The sequence below is a fragment of the Choristoneura fumiferana genome, chromosome 14 (assembly GCF_025370935.1).
Source record: "Choristoneura fumiferana chromosome 14, NRCan_CFum_1, whole genome shotgun sequence".
Taxonomy (NCBI): domain Eukaryota; kingdom Metazoa; phylum Arthropoda; class Insecta; order Lepidoptera; family Tortricidae; genus Choristoneura; species Choristoneura fumiferana.
In genome coordinates this window covers 17,465,709-17,489,971 of record NC_133485.1, presented here as the reverse complement: position 1 = coordinate 17,489,971, position 24,263 = coordinate 17,465,709, and the positions used below count along the sequence as shown (strand labels likewise).

Below are 24,263 nucleotides of genomic sequence, written 5' to 3'. Positions count from 1 at the left end.
TTTATTTTCAGAGAAAATATAACACATTTTCATAGGAAAATGTTATGATCAACAAATAAGTTGTATTTACACAGATTTATATTTCACTGAGTTGCTCTCCCACGAATATTGTCTGATGATTTTTTAATTAATATTTTTATAAAATTTTGATGACACTGCAATAACACATAACTAGCTTATCATCTCTAACTTGCAGAAAACTTGTATCTCAAAATAATATGTCAACAAAATCGACCTTAACATATATAAAGTTCTCTCATATTATTGATTTTGAGCTACAAGCTTTTTTTATTTTAAAGTAGTTGTTATGCTACAAGGTCTATTTTTTATTTAAAAGACATTGATAATTTTGGCAAAAGCTATCATCTACAGTGGAGGAAACTGAATCACATACTGTATAGAATGTTAAAATGAATTTTTTTTATGTAGCCTGTAATATGTCCCACTGCTGGGCAAAGGCAATTGCAATGAAAATATTCCAGCCAAATGTACAGTCAAGAACTTTAATTTATGAGCCACCATGGAACCTTTTCAAAGGAAACGTCATTATGATTTTCCTTGTTAGTTAATGCGATGTCACTATGATGTTTACTCTAAAATGGTTTCACGTTGGCTCTTGAATAAACTCTTTGACTGTACTGTACTGTTTCCTAAAACATACAGTAACAGCAATGAAGACAATGTTAAATTATGGTCCTAAATCTGTGTATGACTTCAACTTAAATTCATTCTTTAACTCTTGTTGTTTCAATATAAATTAGATGTCATTATAAATACATCACTGTCACAAATGACAATATGACCCGGCAGGATGCTGCGAAGTCATCTTCGCATCAGAAATGGCTGTCCTGGAACTAGTCAACGAAGTATGTAGTTCAGCTGTTGGGAGAGATGGCATAATGTCTCCTTACGCTGCTTCGGAATGTAGAAAAGCAGTCAACGAGACCTGCGGGTTGGACATAGCAGCATTCTTGAAACGGAGTGATAATGTTGGCAAGACGACAAAAGTGCTGCTGCAGACGATGAAGCAAAGCAACGGCTCGTGCTTGAAGGAGCATTTCGGTGTGCCGGTGTGGAGTCTCGGTGCCCACACTGCGTTGAATTCTTGGACGCTGACTGACAGTTAGTTGTTTTTGGGAATGCTGTGTGATGATTATGTGTAAGGCGTTTTATAGTGACTTGCGATATTAACTTTAAATTTAATTTTAAAATAGTGCTGTTAACATTGAATGCTCAAAAGCTGACCAGAATGTTTCCTTAACCTAGACTTTTTTACTGCTTTGGTACACGTGTAAAATACGCAGTTTATTATTTACATTAAATAAAAATAATCAAAATCAATCTAACTGACTGAAACACTCTTTTTACGTTTCAGGCCTCTGCTTATTTATTGTACAATATACAATTAGATTTAAAAATAAATAATATACAATGATGCGTTTCATGAACATTTTTAGCGGTGTAAGTAAACGCCACTTTAGCGTAGGCGGGATTCAGAATGATTATTATACTAGGTACTATCGAACTAACAGAGTCGTGACCCACTGTGGAATCTTTTTTTTTTTTTTTTTTTATTCGACTGGATGGCAAACGAGCAAGTGGGTCTCCTGATGGTAAGAGATCACCACCGCCCATAAACACCTGCAACACCAGGGGTATTGCAGATGCGCTGCCAACCTAGAGGCCTAAGATGGGATACCTCAAGTGCCAGTGATTTCACCGGCTGTCTTACTCTCCACACCGAAACACAACAGTGCAAGCACTGCTGCTTCACGGCAGGATTAGCGAGCAAGATGGTGGTAGCAATCCGGGCGGACCTTGCACAAGGTCCTACCACCTGCTAATATCTTTTCATAAAAAGACATAGTGACATCTCATTGCTCGACAAGGGAATTCATTACAACACTTACTGTGAGAACGTTCTATGGTGGGTCAGGAATCAAATGATTCGACTGTACAACTCGAGCCTTCGTCATTCTGAGATTAAGCCAGGTACTGAAGATGTTGATGTTAATCAAGTACCTACCTATTCGAGGAATTTAGTGGTAGGTTCATGGCTCTATGATACTGGCTTATGTGAATACTTGACACCATGCCAGACTACGTCACATCCGCGTCATTTCCTGCGTAAAAAATTAAGATAAACATTCTTGATGTATGCAGTTATGAACGATTTAGTACAGTTAAGCCCAAAAGTAGTTTAACCCTACCTAACTAATTTGTCACAGCAACAGTAACAGTACTGAGACAATTTGAAAAGTATTGACGACCGGATGGCCAAGTGGTTAGAGAACCTGACTACGAAGCTTGAGGTCCCGGGTTCGATTCCCGGCCGGGGCAGATATTTGTATGAATAATACTGTTCGCATAGACGGAGACGGCATCACATTTATCCGTCAAATTGAATAAATCAATGGGTGGTGAAACAGCCCCTTAATTTTAAGTTAAAACTCGTGGTGTAATTTCGCACATGAATTTCGTAAAACTCAGAGCCCGAGCCGCAGAGTGCGAGTCCGGATTTGAACCCACGTTCCTCTGCTTGATCAAACCATTAGGCTACTACGGATTCTTTTAATTACCTATATTAAAAAAAAATATATAAAGCAAACTTAAATTATGTATAAGCATTCTTTAAAATAGTTTAAAAAAGGATTTTGTCACTATAAAATGCCTAAAGTCCGCATTTAACAGTTGTTTAACAAGTGTAACCGGCATTCTAACATGCATGGGTATTATTTGTGTGCAATACTAAATAAAAACTGTAATGCTTGTCCGTCGCCGTGTATACAGCGGATTTCATGTCTGCTTCAACTGTCAACGAAAATACTACAAGTGGCGCCCACTGGACTGAGTAATTTAAACAACCGGCAGTGGCGTGGAGTAAACATTTTCGTTAAGTGACCCGAGGCCGTATTGTACCTATAACGAATTCCGAATCACAATCGCTTTCACCACTTCTTTTTGTCAAAAAGGATGAAGGTAGAAAGAGAGGGCGAATGCAACCCCGAGAAGCGTTAGTAGACAGACAATAAACCTGCCGGACGATTTGTTTAATCGCTTTTGCAAAAGCATTTTCTTTTCACATTTTTTCTCGAACGCGATTTGAATTATTCGTCTTTTTTCATGTAGCGGTTTTTCATAAAGTCAGTCAAAATAAATATCTTTATTCAATTTAGGCTATAACAAAAATTATGAATGAATGCCATATGAATGTCAAAAAAAAAACTACCACCGGTTCGGAAAAAGCGTTTTATAATATTCGCGTTTATTTTATTCGCATATTTCACTGGTAGGTACAGTCGGTCGAGTTCATAAACTTGTGAGCAAAAATTTGATCAAAAATATCTGAACACGCTTCTACGCCGTTAACAATAGAGTCGTGCTCTGATATTTTTGATCAAATTTTTGCTCACAAGTTTATGAACAAAGTCAAATATAATCATTTTTTTAACTTCATTTTTTATACGTTGATTCTCTATTATTGAGATAAGGATTTTGACAGATGGACAACAAAGTGATCCTCTAAAAAAAGGCTGTAATCTCGGTTTTAGGCAACCCTAGTAATAATCAGATGATCTACGATGATTCTTTTATTGCTAAATTAAGCGGTACGTGGGTGGTCTGATCCAGTTGTCCGCTTTTAGCTGCGCAAATTAATAGTAGTATTTTGTCACCGACGATGTTTCAGTGTCATTTCATACGCCGGCGCGACTTGGCTGGTGAGCGTTTTCTCTGTTCGTTGCGTGTACTGTCAGGTCACCACTGCGTGGCGAGCGTGTCAGCAGCGCAATGAAAAGAACACTCGCAGTGGTGTCAGCTGCTCGTAGTAGCCGGGTCGTTGCGTTAGACAGCGCATCTATCAGATTAGACGTGGGTAATCTCAACTCCGAGAAACGATCTGATTCGCCGACTCCAGCTCCAATATCGGAACCGACTCTTCTTTATCCAGGTCGTTTCGTCCGCTTCTGCACTGCTCTTTTGAATCTTCAGACCCGGATTTATCATCATGCCGCGGTGAGCGTTCTCTGTTCATTGCATGTGCTGCCAGGTGGCCACTGTGCGGCGAGCGTCTAGGCCAGCAATGAACAGAGAACACGTCGCTCCGCTGCCCGCCCCGCTATCCGCTGGCGTCCAGTCCGCCGTCGCGATAACAAATAAGCGGTTTCCGAACCAATGATTGATACCAAGAGGATGGGAAAATAATGTAATTATCAGGAACCCCGGAAGTGCTACCGATTTATTACGTTCCTAACCGACCTAGAACTCTCACATCAAGTTTCATAATGAATACCCTTATCAAGCAATACGTTGTCACAGTGTAGGTACTGCCGGTTTCGTATTTGGCGTCCGGTGGCGAGGGCAAGGTAAACTTTGGTCACGGCATCCTCAGGTAAATTTTCACACGCACAAGTGCGAGTCATTGGATTTAGGGGATGGCATATGGCCCACCACTTTCGCAGTCGCTGGTGATTCTAATTCTGATTCCGCCTTGTTTGAAGGCCTTCCAACTTTCTGCTTTCCTGCACAGAAAGAAAAAAGTTCTCTAGTCAAGTAAACTTACTTAAGTCAAGATATTTCCTGTTTCCTATATAAGGAAAATAGAAAATACTCGGAGTAAGATATAAAATGTTTCAAAGTATATTTTTTAAATGAACCAATATAATATTTGAGACAAAAGCATGTTAACTCTCTTTTTAAAAAAATGATTATTTAATCCAAGAGCGCAACAGTTTTGGTTTAAAAATAATAATATTTACATTTAATTTGTACCGTTTTCAAGATAAAATTTATTGACTCTTGATTTTACTTATTTTCATTCTTAGCTTGAAAAACTTTAGATAGAGAGAGGTCACATTCTTGCAACAAAACTTCTTATTTCTTGATTAGGACATGATCTTTTTTGATTTAATATTTAAGTGTTTATTTTAAGATCTCTATGATTTTGTGACCAAATATACAGTACTTGACACCATTGATGTAATTTCTTGGCTTAAATATGTGGCTAATTCATTCTAACATTTAGTTATTACTTTTTTGGATTTTTTCATTATTTAAGCCAAGCTCTTTAAATTCTTTGTATTAAGAGTAGTAGTTACTTGATATAAAAGATTCTGTTATTTTAATTGAAAATTAAATCTTTGTATTAAGAGTAATAGTTACTTGATATAAAAGATTCTGTTATTTTAATTGAAAATTAAATCTTTGTATTAAGAGTAATAGTTACTTGATATAAAAGATTCTGTTATTTTAATTGAAAATTAAATCTTTGTATTAAGAGTAATAGTTACTTGATATAAAAGATTCTGTTATTTTAATTGAAAATTAAAATGCTTTGATTGAAATATTTTTTTAATTTAGGGTTAAACGTCACCAGCAGTGGCGCCACTTATATAAATAAATTCATAGCAAACATAAATTATTTCATAAATATTCCGTAACCACGGCAAAATGAAACAAACCATTATTTTTAGTACCAACAAGGAACATCATTATTATGTATTGTTTCATATTGACGTGGTTTGGGAAATATTCATAAAATGATTTATATTTGCATGAATTTATTTCTGAAAATGGCACCAACGCTGCTGAAATTTACCCATAAATAAAAAAAACAAACATACTATCTAGCATTTGATTCACACAGTACAGTAACTGATAAAAATATTATATTACAAAAAGTACATGGAATAAATAAGCAAACGCAGAATCTTTCACTTATCAAGTAACAAATGATTAAAGGTTAATTTCATATTTCATAGTAAAAAGTCAAAGAGTAGATTCAATTAGTTCTTTATTATAAATAATTATTCTCACATTAATATGCTTAATAATAGTATACACTCACGTTAGATGTTACATATTATGTGGCTGGTGCATAATGCCTAATTATGTATAGCCTCATACATAACTTTATCTACATGCATATCATAAGTTTTCTATAATATGTTCAGATATGGCCTGTATTTTTAAGTTAAGTGTTACTGATAACTAGTTTGAAGTACCTACCAAAGCTTAAATAAAACAGATAATAAAAAACTAAAGTTTTATTTATAATAATTATTATTATCTACATGCATGTCATAAGATTTCTACAACACATATGTACAGATATGCATTGTTAAAAAAAGTATTACCGACACTTTAATGTAAACATTAAGATGCACCCGCAGATACCAGGTTTCTTAATAAAGGCCATTTGATAGTCGTTTCTGAACATATAATAGGGAAGTTATGATATGCATGTAGATAAATAACTATTATAGTGTCGGTCGTTTCCTTTGTATTATTATTTAAGCAACTGTAAGTAGTGACTGATAAATTTGCTTTTAAGTTGTCATTTTCATTGCTATAGTATATAACTGAAAATTAAAAATATCATTGACAATGTCAAAACATTTTAAAAAAATATTTACAAGAAGATACATACATTATTCCGCCTACTGATCGGAGTGACAGAGGCAACTGATCGTGACAATCACTTAAAGATACTAACATAACTTCATCACTAATTTCAACACGATAAGCTTTGAAATGATTATTATAGCCATAGATCCGTAATTTGTAGCATGAAAATTATATTGATTTATAATCATTGATTTAACAAAAATGCCATGAATTTTAAGAAAGGCGATTATATCATCCCTACTATTTATCTACATGCATATCATAACTTCCCTATTATATGTTCAGAAACGACTATCAAATGGCCTTTATTAAGAAACCTGGTATCTGCGGGTGCATCTTAATGTTTACATTAAAGTATCGGTAATACTTTTTTTAACAATGCATATCTGTACATATTGTAGAAAACTCATGACATGCATGTAGATAATAATTATTATTATAAATAAAACTTTAGTTTTTTATTATGTTTTATTTAAGCTTTGGTAGGTACTTCAAACTAGTTATCAGTAACACTAACTTAAAAATACAGGCCATATCTGAACATATTATAGAAAACTTATGATATGCATGTAGGTAAAGTTATGTATGCGGCTATACATAATTAGGCATTAAAACATTCGTGTAATCGTATTATGAAACTCTCCTTCGGCTCGTTTCATAAAACCACACTCATACTTTAATGCCAGCCACATATTATGTGGCTGGTGCATAATGAGAGGCATTAAAGTACGAGTGTGGTAATAAGATCATACGAGTGTTTTAATGCCTAATTATGTATAGCCGCATACATAACTTTACCTACATGCATATCATAAGTTTTCTATAATATGTTCAGATATGGCCTGTATTTTTAAGTTAGTGTTACTGATAACTAGTTTGAAGTACCTACCAAAGCTTAAATAAAACATAATAAAAAACTAAAGTTTTATTTATAATAATAATTATTATCTACATGCATGTCATAAGTTTTCTACAATATGTACAGATATGCATTGTTAAAAAAAGTATTACCGATACTTTAATGTAAACATTAAGGTGCACTGTACTTTAATGTGAACATTAAGATGCACCCGCAGATACCAGGTTTCTTAATAAAGGCCATTTGATAGTCGTTTCTGAACATATAATAGGGAAGTTATGATATGCATGTAGATAAATAACTATTATAGTGTCGGTCGTTTCCTTTGTATTATTATTTAAGCAACTGTAAGTAGTGACTGATAAATTTGCTTTTAAGTTGTCATTTTCATTGCGCTATAGTATATAACTGAAAATTAAAAATATCATTGACAATGTCAAAACATTTACAAAAATTATTTATAAGAAGATACATACATTATTCCGCCTACTGATCGGAGTGACAGAGGCAACTGATCGTGACAATCACTTAAAGATACTAACATAACTTCATCACTAATTTCAACACGATAAGCTTTGAAATGATTATTATAGCCATAGTTCCGTAATTTGTAGCATGAAAATGATATTGATTTATAATCATTGTTTTTAACAAAAATGCCATGAATTTTAAGAAAGGCGATTATATCATCCCTACAATCATAAATCAAAACGCTGTTCATGGTATCGTAAACGATACCATTAATTTCGTAAGTGAGAACTGATGAAAAATCATTGCTTAAGTCGACATGAATGTTTTGATAATTTATTTTGCCAACCGTGATTTTATCTTCGAAACCTACTTTAGAGACATATCTACAGCAGTTTTTTAGTTCACACCTCAAACCAATCGAATAACATAGATTTTTTCTGCTTGTTATGGATTGTGCGACTCGTTTTAAATCTCTATGTTTAGCCTCGAATTTAAAGGCCGAGAAAAATATTGGGGGACCAACTTTTTTAATTATGTTTGGATAATGTAGGATGAAATGATATTTCGGTTTTAAATGTGTGTGAAAAAGTTGTATATATGTTTCATGGTGTTCTTTAATTATTTCTTTTAAATTGTCTATGTGTTCTAGAGAAATTACTTGACACGTTAAAATTTCAGTTAATTCCAGTAAAATCAAGTAATAATTCCATACCTCGTCGTCTTCATTAATTAAGTCACCAATTATAAACCGAAAATTTCTTACAAGGCACAACATTTCTGAAGCCGAAAAAATAATAGAACCATTGGTTAAATGTTGTTTAGTAACCGCGGGAGGATGATTATGTTCTACCCTACTGTAAGTAAAGTATTTTATTCTGGAGTTAAGTTGCTCCAGAGTAAAACATTTTTTGTCTATAAAATATTTTACTATAGCTGCCATGCTATATCTGTGGACGCCCTCACAAAGGTCATGCATAACGTCTAGACTGATGTTTTCAAAAATATGAAATGCATTCAAACTATTCCACACACAGTTTTTCTTCAGACCAATATTGTTTTGCAAATAATAATCATAATCTTCTTTCCTACGCATTTTTTCCTGGTTTTCAACAACTTCACTTTGACATTCTGTTTTATTCATCGTACAAATTCTACAGTAAACATTTGCCGAAAAACTTTCTACACACCCTAAAACTGAATTCAGTCCTAGGTTGTCACCACACAAAACTGTCATAGGAAATTTAATATTAAGTTTCTTATTGTCTATGCACACCACTATTCCAGTTGTTTCAAGAAATTTCAATTCGGTAATTAAAGGCTGAAATATTTTTTCGTTACCAAAATCTGTTCGCTGATTTGTACAAAAAAGAAATGTTAAAAATACATTTTCCAATCTACTTGCAAACTGTGGTGGAATTGTTCCTAAAGTTGAATAAACTGCACCAATTTTGTGCTTTCCAGCGTGACTCCCCAAAGGATTTCCGCTTTCGAAATCATCGAAATACACAAAGAGAGGGATTTTAATACCACTACAATTTAATTGATCTAATTGGGTTTTCCACAGAGTTCCATTAATTACATTCCGAAATACCCCGTCACTATAATTCATAAGATCCTTCTGGTGATCGAGAATCGTATCCAAAACTTTTGGTAATTCCAAAAATAACTTTAATGTTTTTCTCAATGGTATCAAATACACATTTTGATCTTTTAGATGCATTATTACTCTTCCAGTATTTCGCTGAGGCACTTTGGATACTCCAATTTTACTTCCTACCGGTTTTACTAACTTTTCACATTTAGTAAAAAAATTAACAAATTTATACTCTGTATCTAACAAATTGAAGCAATTCTCAATCATATGTACAGCACCTTCTAAAGTTTGAAAACAGTTAACATCAAATTTGTCGTTGGTGAGCAAAACTTGCAACAGTTTTCTTACAGAGCACATTGTGGTAGTAAGAAACGATTTTAAGAGGTCTATAAAGTTTTGAATTTTACTACGAGGTATATTGAGCGTACTGTATAGACTTGTTAAAAAGTTTACAACACTTGAGTTAAGTCCATTCTTTATTTCCAGTAGTAATGCCTCGGTATCATTACGTAAAGTGATCCCCGTTTCTCTTTCTGATTTATTTTTGAAATCTTTTTCTCCGTGTGTTGGTACTGAGTTAAACTCTGTACTCTGCGATGCCGGTGTTTGGGCTACGGAATTATCTTTTTCGTTACTATCAAGTTTGCGTTCTTTAAACAATTTATGAGAAGCAGTCAAATGATCTTTTAATGAATACTTTGTGTCGTAATTTCTGTTACAGTTCTCAATGGGACATATGAAATCATTATTAATTTTATGAATTAAATCTAGATGTAAGACATACTGTTTAAAATTTAGAATTTCTTTTTTACACTCAGGACAACGCATTTTGATCGATTGTTTAAACCAAAGGAAATCTTAAATTAAAAATTTAAATAGGTATGTGTTATAAAATACGCTAACCATTTAAGTGGATGTAAAATAATTAATTTTAAAGGTTTAGTATACCAACGATGTGGGGAGGTATGTCATCATAACGAGTAGTAATTTCGTACATTTTTCGTTGTATTATTAGATATAAATGAGATGACGCTGGGGGATATTTAGCGTGAAACACATGATAAATTTTAAAAAGAACATCAAACGCTTTTGCTGCGCTTTGAAATTCGTACTTTACGTCATCTATAACGATATATATCGCAGAGAAGTCATGTAATTTTCCAACAACTAATATGTACGGTTGTACTGTGAGATTGACTGACGATGCTTTTTGATTTTGTTTCTGGATCACATTGTCAATATCTCCTGCATCCTGAAAAAAAAAAAAAACTAGGAATAATTGCAAAAAAATACAACTTACTAAAAATATGAAATTGTTGTTTAACGAAATAACTTAAATATAACAATTGTATCCACTTCCGACAAAACAGCTAATTCTACAGGATGTACTGCAAACCAACAACGTATGGAAAGGTGCAATGGAAATAAAATCCCTTCCACGGGTATTTTACTACAAAGCTAATGCCACCATTGCATTGTATGTAGAATAAAATACTGATCGAAACGAATCCAAACACGATATATCTGCTATGGTTTTATCAAGAGTATACTGGTGTTCTGGATATCCTGGCTGCAGCATCAGGCCGAGAATTCCATAATCTTGCATAGTTATCTATATAATGGGTGTTTCAAATTTTAGGTCCCAAATATGTTTGAAAGCAAAGTGAATACCGATTATGCGTCTTAAGATTCCTACCGCCACGAACAAAAGAGCTGATGATCTTGAAACGGCTGAACTGATTTTGATAAAACATGTCTAAGATCCATCGCTGGAAAACCTGCTTTCAAATAAAAAAAACCGCATTCAAATCGGTCCACCCGTTTAAGAGCTACGGTGCCACAGACAGACACACAAACACACAGAGACACATAGCGGTCAAACTTATAACACCCCTCTTTTTGCGTCGGGGGTTAAAAAACACCCAGACCATCACAAACATTTGTTGACGGCGGGAACCGAACCCGCAACCTTCTGTGTCGTAGCCAGGTGTTCGCCCGACGTGCCACAGAGGTCGTCAAACAACACTACTATTTTATAGATCGTCTACTTTATACTATTTTAAAAATCTATTTTTAACCCCCGACGCAAAAAGAGGGGTGTTATAACTTTGACCGCTATGTGTGTCTGTCTGTCTGTGGCACCGTAGCTCTTAAGCGGGTGGACCGATTTGAATGCGTTTTTTTTTTAATTGAAAGCAGGTTTCCTAGCGATGGTTCTTAGACATGTTTTATCAAAATCGGTTCATTATAGTTTTGTTTACTAAATTGTGTTGAATTAAGGCAAAAGTATTACTTACATGTGTTTGAACAATTAATCCTTGAATAGCCTCCGAAGATGAAAATTTTATTTTTCTTGATAATCTTCCTTTGGGTGGGACCAAATATCCGAACAGGGTCATTTGAAGAGGTATTTTTTTGTCTGAAAAATATAAAAGTATAGCATAACTGCTAGTCTTAAAAACCAAACAAAGTCAAATTATACCAGCGGGTGTTCATCCACTGTTTAAATATTATTATCTTACCATTTTCTGTGACAGCATTTAATATTTGTAGTATTTCTAATGCATTTTCATTTGATACTTCGGGTTCCTTTAGTTTTAACAGCTTCCCAAAAAAGCTTTGCCAATTTTTGTAAAAGTTTAATGACTGTTGTGTATATAATTTTTCGAAATCCAAATTAATCTGAAAGAACAAAGTGAATATTCATAATAACTGCAGAATTATTATCACAATTTGTTCATAGCAATATTGAAAATGATAATTTGACCATGGCGATGTCTTCTTTACACAATACGATTAGAAACTGTTATTACAATAGAATGAAAAAACAAAAGCGGGTAAAAATTACAGATTTCTTAATTAAAAAATGAAAAATATGTACATGTACACACATATTACATACTTAATGTATCATACATACTTTTTACTTGTAATTTTTATTTTGATTCTCTATTTAAATATAATTACATAATGTAAATACTTATTTATGTAATTACATTAAAAAGAAAATTGTCACTAAGCCCTTTGTATGACGTTCGCTTATAATGAGTGTTTGTCAATTCCCTTCAATGTCATTATAAACGGATTCCACTGTACTTATAATAATATTTTGATACGTACCAATAAATGACCTTTCTGTAATTTTAGTATCGGCCATTTTTCCAGGTATTGATGTACAGTAGAACATTGGGATTTTTGTCGTTCAGGAAAGGTTTTGTCCCATCTCTTCAAAACTTCCTCCCAGGGATCGGTGTTATTTTGTAACCAAATTGCATCATCTGTAGTATCTGAAATTTCATTATTAAATAACAAAATATGAAGAACTAACTTACTTTCTAATGAATCACAAAAAAACTATAAGGTAATTAGGGATACTGATTTACAAACCAGGTAAGTTTTCATTTCCTTCCGCATTTTCATTATCTAAGATTTCATTTTCGTATTTAGTAGTTAATTTTGTCCTCCGTTTAGCTTCCGATATATAAAGAAGATTTCTTACTTTGTCTACCAGCTTTCCCTTAGCCGGAATATACTTTCCAGTACTTGACTTTGATGTTGGAACTGCTTTCATATAGTAAGAGTTTACACACTCACTTGGAAATGTAGCTACAATTTTTGCTGCTAACAAATTATAGTCTTCAGGCTTGAGAGTACTAAAAAATTAAAATACATTATTAGATTAGATAACAAAAATATTTAACCCACCTCTTATTTACTCATAGGAAATAGGTACTTAAGTATATAATTTATCAACTATTTAATTGCCAAAACTACTTTAATACTAATACATCTACACCATTGGCTGTACATTGCTGCATAAGCCATTATCAAGTTAGGGAAAAAAAAATATTTACAAAATGAAACAGAACAGGATAAGGGATCGGAATGGTTTACAAAGTTTATACACACAAGTTGTTAAGTTCGATAATACACCATTTTTATCTAGTACTACTTAGTAGTTAACAACTTGTCTGTATAAACTTTGTAAACCATTCCCATCCCTAATCCCGTTCCGTTTAGTTTTGTAAATAATTTTGTTTCCCTAACTTGATAATGGCTTATGCAGCAATGTACAGCCAATTGTGTAGTAGTCTACTAACAGCACTTTTTCTATCTGCTTGTACTAAAAATAATAGTAAAATAAATCTCTATTTCCTCTCTCAACATTTTGGATTACTACTAGTTTTTATTATGTTATATCTACTAATACCTGACTACTACTACACTACTCTAACTACTACTATATCTATTTTTGATAATTAATAATTAAAGTATTTACTTATTAACCACATAAGTGTAAATGTGTTTTACTACAATGTCAACCAGGACATTGCGCTTTTTAGTATTTAAAACCTTATACTGGTTATAATAGCTTAATACACTGTTTCCATGGGCAGAAGTTTGTAACAGTGTTTTAATATCAAACTCAGGCAGAGGTGCACGCTCTCTGAGCAGGCTGTCTATGTCAAATGTTAAATTGGGCAAGGTTTTGTCTTCATCAATTATGATTATGTTGTTTGTTGAGTAACTTTCTTCTAATACTGCAGGCTGTGAACTGGCCACTGAAGTGGCTACTGAACTGGGTACTGTACTGGCTACAGTTTCAGTATCACCATATGAATCTAACAAATCCTGAATATCATTTCTCAGTTTTATCCTGTGCCCAATATGAGGGCACAACTCTTTCAAATAAGCATCATTTAAATTTTTGAAATGTTCTATGGTTATGTCATTTTCTAAAATAAAAATAAAAAAATAAAGTTCACCACACATCCTCTGCATGTTATATTTAGAAACTGAAAATATAGTAAGGCTGTTTTATTTGACTACTTTGACACAATTAGTTATGGGGCTGCAATCTGGATGAGAGTAGCCGAGGATCATGCTCAGTGACATGCAGTAGGGGAGGCCTATGTCCAGCAGTGGGCGAGGGTAGGCTGATGATGATGAGTTATGGGGCACTCAAGATTTGGTATATTGTCTTTAGAGATAGAAATTCACATTCAAATAGAAATTCAATAGGTTGTGTACATTAAATTTGCATTTTGTTATTTACAATGCGTTCTCATCTAATTCATCTTTCTTTCAGTCTAGTGAATTTAACAGATATACTGTGAAAGCTGTTGTGCAAATTAAGTAGGTAGGTACACCTAGTATTTTTAGTAAATGAAATGGTACATAAACCCAGTGTTTGTGAGGGCTACATATAGGACCAGGGGAACTACCTCGCAAGCTAAGCCGAGACGCTCTCTTATGCCATTGATTGACATATGATTTATCGAAATAAACAAACGCATCGGCATGAACCTTATAACAATGGCAAAAGACAGCGTCGGCTTGGCTTGACCCCATAATCCTTATAGAAGTAAGCACTTACAGAAGGTCACATCTATAAGGTTGGGGAAAGCATATGACGGCTGCGGTTGGGGTGCACTCCGACCGGCAAGTACTTACCTACCTACAACGTAGGTACCTACCATTTTTGGTTAGATATGCTCTCCAAGTTTATTTATATACAAAAAATAAACTGGGTTTAACAAATATCTAGATAAAATAAGCAAATATTCATGTCGTTTAGTGGACTTACCGCGAAATTTTTCAATGACTTCCATGGGAACACCCCAAGACTCCATTAGACTCCACGTGTCCATTCTTATTCATTAAAGTATATTTAAGTAGTATACACACTCTCATCTATGATTTACAGATGTATTTATTACAGATATAAACCTTATGATATTTTCGTGTGCGCACAAATCGAAATGGGTGACTGATGGGTGACGGGCACGGACGGAAAAGAGAATGTAATCGTCGGTGCTGATCAGTGTTGCCGCCTTGTGAATACATTTTTCCCTAAGAAAAATATTAAAAGCCCACTCAACCAAAAGACCTCAAAAAGATCTTAAAAATAATTGTCTAGTTTATATCTATACCAATATTATAAAGCTGTAGTGTTTATTTGTTCGTATGTTAAAAAAAAGTATGTTAAAACTTTTAACATTTTACACAAAAAAAATTTGATGCCAATCGATCCTGTTTCTAGTACTGATCAAAAACTTCTCCTTCTCCATCGTTGGAGTAGGTACTCAAAAGTCACAAATTGCAAAAAACTTTTCTCGTACATTTTGTATGAAAATATGACGCAAAAGTTTGGCGGTCATTTCGAGCACTTGATATCGTAGGGCAAGATTTTAAATAAGAATAACATCATCAAGTTATGTTAGTAAGTAAAAAAAAACCGGTCAAGTGCGAGTCGGACTCGCGCACCGAGGGTTCCGTAAAATTTTTATTTTTTTTGCCAAAATAAAGACAGCTGCCATACAAGGAAAAGTTTGACAAACTTATTGGCAACCGCACTGACAAGTTTGTCATGTTTGATAACAGAGTTTGTTGCTGACATTAATTTTGAGATCCAAAATGGCGAACGCGACTTTTCAAAAAAAACAATATGGGTATCAATTCCATGGTTTTTTGGGTTGTCAATTCTGAATACCACATCAATTTCAACATCCAAGATTGCGGACGTGATTTTTTAATAAAAATCAATAAGGGTAAGTATCATTTTTGGGATGCCGCTTTTTTTTCACTTTACTAACGGGAGTTTTTTTTTCTAATGATGAAGGGGACTAATTTGCGAAATAAAGACGATTTTTGCCTCGCTTGCTATTTACAAAATGTACTTGTTCTCAGAAGCAAAACACGCTGCTTTTTCGCTGCTAAAGCAGCGAGCGCACCACCCACCGTACTAGTTTATTTATAAATGATTCAATGATATTACAATATTTAAAAATTAAAATGATTAAAGAAAGATATTATGATGTAGTGCTGTCTACGATGTAGTGTAAAACCGACCTTAAAGTATTGTGAGTTGACTATTAGTGCTTATTCGATATATATATGTAATGAACTTAACTATTTTTTGGTCTGGTACCTCTTCTTTTTTAATTTCAATAAGAAAGAGAGGGGAACAATCATTTTAGTACCGTTTTAGTTCGACATATCAACCGACTTTGTAAAAAAATAGTTCAGGAACGCAATCAAACCTGCGACCCGTGTATTTTTAATTTGGTAGGGTAATGTCGTTTAATCCTCTTATAGAAGCAGAATCTGGCAGAATAGACATAATACACTGTTCGCACGTTTGGCTGCGTTCCTCGCATGATTTTTTATTTATTCGGTAAATACGTCTAACTAAAACGGTGCTAAACGGATTATACCCGTCCTTTTCTTTTCTTTTCTTTTCTTATTTTTAAAAATATATTTAGAACTGTTTAAGCGACATGTTTATTACAAATGTCACTTATAAGTTTGTTAAGGCTGGGCGTCACGGATTTAGCAACACTAGACGGCCGGCGTTTCTATCGTCAAAATTGTTAATATATATAATCATTTATTTATAACGGTAATATTATTATTTTTTTAATTTACCATAAGTTCAGGGGGAGCTATTATACTGGTAACACTGAAATATTGCCAAGATTGAACTGAAGTCATTGAATCTTGATACAAAATTATATCTCAGGGTAATATTTAATTGAACACAAACTCAGTTTTAGAACAAGAATGAACAATTCTTGACGCAAAAGACAAGGTTGCATTTAGATTCTAGATTCAAAATATTTGAATGAAGACTCAAGAATTTTAAATTAAAAATATTGTTTTGGTCAGAGAAACTCAACGTTCTTTAACAAAGACGACAGGTATTTATTAAATTAAATATGCGGTGATGGTTCGTTCAAAATTAAAATTCTTTGATTAAATACCTACGTAATAGAATGTTCACTTTAATGTTAAGAATTTATAGACAGTAGATTAAAGAAAGTCATTTTCAGTTTAAAACTATATTTTTTGTACTAATAGTTTTGGAAATTCCTAAAAAGAAATTAAATTTTTTTAAACAATGCGGATTAGTAATTTGAACCAAGTAAAGTATTTTTGGATAAGATATATAATAATTGCTTTAAAAAATAGGCTTCAAGATATATTTACGTCTTAAAGAAAGATATAATTTCTATCTGTGTGTGCACGGGCCTTACTCAACTCTACAAACATTTCTTCCCTAACGATGGGATGAATCTGGACTCCGGACAGCCCGGACTTTAATCGACAAAGCGTCGGTTACTTGTGTTCTACTAATGCTTTATTGTCTAACATACTTGGTATCAATCGTTTTTACCGCTTCTTTCTATCATACAGTATAAGATGAAGATAGAAAGAGATGATGAATGCGATCGCCAACATCAGTACGTTAGACAGTACGGCCTTTTTCGTGCGCACTTGCCCACGCTTGACTTTGCCTCGCGTTAAAAATTCACGTACAAATGTTTTGCGTACGGCTAACTAAATTATCAAGTCGTATGACCTAGTAACAGCAAAGCTGATGGGCGCGTCACGATTGCGCGTGACCTTACCGTGTGACAATATGGCCGGACCTTTGTTCTTGACAAACGTGTATAACTTGAACAAGTTCTGCGCTTCTATGGGCAAGTACTTACGGCGTTAGAAGGAGAACAGCGAACAAAGTACTAGAAAGTCTTGAGGTTGGGAAGGGATTTCCTGAAGTTTTTATTGCAGCGCCTTTTCTTGTTAGATTCAGAAATAAAGTAGCGGCGTTGCGAGACTGCGCACGGCAAATCTTGGCAAGGCCCTACTGCCGTGTGCAAAGTAGTTATTTTTTTGATGTTAACGGGACATTTAAAAAATATAAATAGTATATTTGGGCCCCTGCATGCGCGATGCACTGGACGATTGACCTGTACGCCCCCCTAAAGAGTAAATAAAGGTCGACTAATCAATGAACGATAAATGAATTGCGATCCTCTACGAGTATTCCATGGGTTAGTCTCTAGTTCACGTCGTAACTAACGGCGTCACGTCTTCCATAGCGTTAATATGCCTAACCTCGCTTCCCTTCAGAAAAGTGTGTTCATATATTCAGATGTCATAAAGAAGCATTGTATTAGTTTTTACTCCGGTCAATATAGACATTTCAATTTACATAAATTCCGACAAAGCTGAATTTTGGTGGAGACCTTGGGTACACCCCGTACACCACCATTAGGAATAAAGTGTCAAAAGTCTCCATTGGTCCCATGTGTAGTTAAAAAGTTGTTGGGGGTCAAATGTCATCCAGGCCTGAGAATTCGCCATTCTAAAAGTTGAAGGAGTCACGTTCTATTAGAACAGAAAAAATTTAAGGACCATTTTTGTCGATAATTTTAAGGTCTATAATTTTTGCCTAGGCTTCTTTTTGATAAAACTTATCGATTTCGAAAAAAATAAAAGAAAAAACAAAATAAACCTGAAATTGTGACCTTTGACCCCGAATAACTTTTTTTTAGCACGCATGGGATCAATGGGGACTTTTGACACTTTATTCCTAATGGTGTACCCAAGGTCTTCACCAAAATTCAGCTTTGCCGGAATTTTTGTAATTTGACTACTACTTTTATGACCAAATTGTCCATATTATTTAGCGCTGATTCAAATTAACCTACTCTAAAATTACCAATTTTGAAATAAAACTTAACTACTGAAAACAATACCGCTCGGTGACGGCTGTCATGAAGTATAATGAGCTGATGGTAATGTAGTGTCTGAAAATTCTTTTCAGCGTCGGTTAGTTTCTGGAAATTTCAGAAAACAATCCGCAAGTTTTCTGTAAGTTTCCATGACTTGACTCATTCGTTGCCGGCTGTCAAACTCGTGACTTCATGTTCACGCAAACCTACATATGCGTTGCCGGCTTAGAAATACTTGGGTTTTATAACTAGTGGCTTATCGGAACAACTTACACCCTGATTCTAGTTTTGGCCGAAACTTTCTCGATAGATTTTCACAACCCGTAAGAAAAGTGAAAATCTTAAATTTATCACCCCACACTGCGTACATTTTGCTTAGGAAAAAAAAGAGTTTTGCTAACACTGTATATTCATTATTCATAGATACATACCTAGAAATTTGTACGGAGCCGCACTGTACAGGTTTTTAGGGTTCCGTAGCTAAAATGGCAAAAACGGAACCCTTATAGTTTCGCCATTTTTGTCTGTCTGTCCGTCCGTCCGCGGCTTTGCTCAGGGACTATCAATGCTAGAAAGCTTTAATTTTGCACGAATATATATGTAAACTATGCCGACAAAATGGTACCTACAATAAAAAATGCAAAACAAATTTTTTTTAGAGTATCTCCCATAGACGTAAAGTGGGGGTGATTTTTTTTCTCATCCAATCTTGTAGTGTGGGGTATCGTTCGATAGGTATTTTAAAACCATTAGTGCAAATTTTCATTAAAATCGTGCGTCCCCCCCACTCTAAAATCTAAACCGGTGCGTGGAAGAAATTGAAAAAAATCAGGATGGTAGTAAGTATATCAAACTTTCAAGGAAAACTATAACGGCTAAGTTTACTTGAGAATTATTAGTAGTTTATGAGTAAATAGCAGCCTAAGGTATAAAATATACCTAAACTTGGAATATTTCGTACAAAATACGAAATCTTTAGATAGATATTACTTATTTTTTTCGTAATGGCTACGGGACCCTATTTCAGGCGTGTCCGATCCGACACGCTCTTGGTCGGTTTTTTTAATGTTATACTTCTAGGTACTACGCGTCATGCGATTTTGTTGTGCCTATTGTACGGACCGTAGTGCGTCGTAATAGTATTTTCAGGTGCGTTTTAAGTATTTTTCCTCGCATGGAATGTTCCAAGCGAAAAGAAAGTCAACAAGATGTCCAATGACCACACCCGAACCGCACAAACTAATAGTACTAAGTGTATACGTCACACGGCGGTTTCGACAACGGCATGCGCGTGAGCATTTCCTTCACGCATTCTAAACTTAACCTAGAAGACCAGTCGACAAAATGGAAGCAAATTTTTAACAGACTTCAAAAAAGAAGGAGTCTGTATGTAGTTTTAAACCCCGACGCAAGTAGAGGGGTGTTATAAGTTTGACGCCAATGTCTGTTTGTCTGTCTATGGCTTCGTAGCTCTCAAACGGATAGGCCGATTTCGATGCAGTTTTTTTACGTGTAGGTGTTTGTCCTTGCGGTGGTTCTTAGCTGTTCGATAAAAACATGTCTAAGAACCGTCGCTAAAAAACCGGATTTCAAATTAAAAAAACCGCATTCTAATCGGTGGACCGATTTAAGAACTATGGTGCCACAGATAGACACACAGACAGACAGACATATAGACATACATAACGGTGAAACTTATAACACCCCTCTTTTTGCGTCGGGGGTTAAAAATCGCTTCAGCCGTTTTTTTACTTTTCTAAGTTAGTTAGGTTAGGTTACCTGCATTCCGTCAAACCAAAGTTCAAGTTGGCGCCATTAACCGTTAAAGAGTTCCGTACTGCAGAGGGTTTCATTGGTCACTCATCAGGTACGGCTCCCTAAAAATTAAAGCAACTTAGTACACGGTGAGAAACGACATGCCAACCAACCACACGCAGCTTATGTGATTTAGATTGACTTTTATAGTCTTTCCCAAGAAGGCTCTAGCTATTATCATCTAAGAGCATTTATAATATCCTAATTCTCAGCACTTCAAACCAGATGTTTGTTTGTGCACATGCCTGTAACGCTGGTTAGCATCTGCGGACCTTGGCGGCCCATATGGTTTATTTTACAAATTAGGTAATGCCCCAATTGGCGATGTGGGTCAAATTATGGGTGCTGGCGTTGGTTAGAAGCTTGTAGAGGTTTTGTGGAAGAAAAAGACAATAGACAAAAGTGAAATTTGTTTGAACAAATAAGAGGCGACCTTAGGATAGCCTACGTCTATGCAGCAATGTGTGTTCAAACTTCAAACAACTCATCCGTCTCTACACTGTAGGTATACACACACACACACACACACTCACGTACACACACAAACCCAATTGTCACCACCATCAATGCAGCGGGAACAATGCAGTTTTCCAGAAATAAAAAAATGCTTAGTTTTAAGTAAGGTCCCCCCCCTAGTTACGCGAACAGAGAAGATAGGTTAGGATAGATTAGGAAGTTTAAAAGGTCTTTCAAACACATTGAATGTGACCTTTTGAAGACCATTTATCGATTTAGCGAAAAATTCCATTTTATAGTGCTTATTATTGTTTGTTACAAGCAAGCTAAACCGTTAGATTGAAAAATCCAAATACAAACTATCATAGTAATACTCGATCGAAATTTAATACCTGTTAGTGTTTGTCGCATATTAGTACGGAACCCTATGCGCTGGCCCGACACACACTTGGCAGGTTTTAACTCTGCTAACAACTACAAACGCGTGTAAGTCTGTACGGAATGCGTTATTAGGATATGACGTGTTTAGCCTAATTTTATTGTTCATTATGAAGTTTTATGAACCCATAGTGCCTAGAAATAGACTCTGTGTCATAGAAATTATGATCGTGTTCCTTTTCCGTGATGTGATGTTGCTTTTGAGTACTGTTACGTTATTTCAATTTATGTGGATGATGAAACTAGTAATGAGGTGAATAGAAAATGTCGCGCAAGTTTAAAATTCGACCGCGCATATGGTACCATCAGCCAGATTATGGTCTACCAGTCTACCACCCTAAAGTTGATAATCGTTTGTATGTGATAAAACAAGCCGAAGCCGAAGCCGTTGGTGGCCGAGTGGTTTGACCTATCCAAGCAGAGGTCGTGGGTTCACCCCGGCTCGCACCTCTGAGTTTTTCGGAATTCATGTGCGGAATTACATTTGAAATTTACCACGTGCTTTACGGTGAAGGAAAACATCGTGAGGAAACCTGCACAAACCTGCGAAGCATTTCAATGGTGTGTGTGAAGTTCCCAATCCGCACTGGGCCCGCGTGGGTACTACTGCCCAAACCCTCTCATTCTGATGTGCCCTGCAGTGGGACATATAGGGAGTGGGTATATAGGCTGGGATGATGATGTGATAAAACAATAATGCCAATACATTATAATAATAATATTTTTTGACGGATGGCCAAGTTGTTAGAGAATCTGACGAAGCTTGAGGTCCTGGGTTCGATTCCCGGCTGGGGCAGATATTTGTATGAATAATACGAATGTTTATTCTCGGGTCTTGGGTGTTTAATATGTATTTATGTATATACTTAAGTGTGTTTATCCGTTGCCTAGTAGCTTTGCTTAGTTTGGGACTAGGTCAATTGGTGTCAAAGTGTCCCATGATATTTTTTTTTTAATAGACGTGTCTGTCAACTTGAAAGTTCGACTTTAGCGACATATTCATTTGATAGGAACTTGTTTAAAAACATAACCCTCCTTCGGGCAGTCGGGTAAAAATTGATAGACCCTGATAGACCACTTATTTGGCTGATGGTACCTAACTAAGTAGTTTCCGAGCTCAGTCTATCCATATCCATATTAATATTATAAATGCGAAAGTGTGTGTGTTTGTGTGTATGTTGGTCCGTCTTTCACGTCGAAACGGAGCGACGAATCGACGTGATTTTTGGCAAAGAGATAGTTTATGGGTCAAAGTGTGACATGGGCTACTTTTTATCCCAGAAAAATGCACAGTTCCCGCGATAACCGAATTCTACGCGGGCGAAGCCGCGGGCAAAAGCTAGTAAAGAAATAAATGGTTCCAAAAAAATACCAAAAATTTAAACGACTACGAAAAGCTGTGAAAATAATTTAAAAGCGGTGACGTGGTGTATTTGGCACACTCCGGTGAAGAACCGGGGGTTCGTTTCCCATCTGCATCTGAAAACTTTTGTTTTAGAAATATACGTAATTCCAGTAATTATTGTGGATAATATTATCAAGATGCTTGCATTATATTGTGATAATATAACTAACCTTCTTTATTTTTTTTATTACGTATATGATGGTTATGTGTTTGTACTAACAGTGATGTTTAACGTATCTGCTGTATATTAACTGCACCTGTCTATATTGTAAACAAGATGTGTTTATAACATAATATTGCTTTATATAATTTATAATAGCGTAATATACTTAACATAGCTTTATTATGATTATGTAATTAATCATTGTTAAACTGTGTTATATATTTATAAGAGTATCTTTGGCAGTTCTTTAAAAATATTTGGTTCCCGTTTAGAGTAATTCCGATGCTTATTTCAAATCATACTGTTGGCTTTGTTTTTTTTACTGCGGGGAAATTCCATTTTGTTCTGCCATCTCTCAATGGAATCTCTTATACAGCCACTATTTCTCTCAACCCATCATACAAATAGTAAATTTACTAAACTTTAGGTATTATACTGTTCTAAAATCTTATCTATTATCTAGCTACCTTGTTACTTCCCATGTTATATTCCTAACACCACCTAAAACACCCACCATATGCTAACCATTCTTGTATTCCACAACCACATTTGTGCCTCCACAGCGGTGAAGCAAGAGCGGTCGCCGATCCGCGGCGTCGGGCCCCACCCCGCCCTCCGGGAGCGAGGGCGCGCCATCCCCCCGGGGGCGCCGACCCCCCCGTCCAGGGTCCCCGTCACCATGCCCCCCATGCTCGGGTACGATCCCCCTTAAGCGTCTACTTTGAAACAGAGCTGGATATCAAGGTCAGTGGAAGGAAATTTGATTGTGGTGGCTTCGCTGGATGCAGGGAGGAGTTGCTAATGGACCTAGCCACAGAACAGATAAGAAGGATAAACATGTCAACGCGAGCTTAACAATACGACCGCACATGTGGCTAAAAAGCCATTTGTTAATTTTGCCAGTTTAGTCTGTAAGATAACTGCTCAAACAATGGAGATAATGATTCAAAACAGACTATGCATATTTCATTGTTGAGCATCGATAATCTATTAAAACCTACGGAGAAACAAAAAAACGTGAGCTTGCTGACATGAAGAGGCTAAAAGCTGTCGACATTGATTGTGTGAGGAAATACACATGACATTTCTATTCCTGTTCTTATTTGTTCTGTGTACTCAGCGGATACAATCGGTAT

General features: G+C 35.3%; 2 protein-coding genes across 2 annotated transcripts in view; one reads left to right on the top strand and one right to left on the bottom strand.

The window, feature by feature from the left end:
- The window catches only part of RIC-3 (RIC3 acetylcholine receptor chaperone), a 74,644-nt gene that overhangs the window by 1,964 nt on the left and 48,417 nt on the right, over nucleotides 1-24,263 (top strand). Inside the window, 3 exon segments of the mRNA XM_074098031.1 lie at nucleotides 811-1,122; nucleotides 23,691-23,807; nucleotides 23,810-23,871. Of these exon segments, the coding sequence (XP_073954132.1) occupies nucleotides 811-1,122; nucleotides 23,691-23,807; nucleotides 23,810-23,871 (491 nt within the window).
- On the bottom strand, nucleotides 7,316-15,150 carry LOC141435326 (uncharacterized). Its single transcript, XM_074098034.1, has 6 exons — nucleotides 14,917-15,150; nucleotides 12,717-12,982; nucleotides 12,450-12,616; nucleotides 11,852-12,011; nucleotides 11,627-11,748; nucleotides 7,316-10,581 (listed from the first exon to the last, which is right to left on the bottom strand). The coding sequence occupies exons 2-6, from the start codon at nucleotides 12,898-12,900 to the stop codon at nucleotides 10,261-10,263; spliced, it is 954 nt and encodes a 317-aa protein (XP_073954135.1). The 5' UTR covers nucleotides 12,901-12,982; nucleotides 14,917-15,150; the 3' UTR covers nucleotides 7,316-10,260.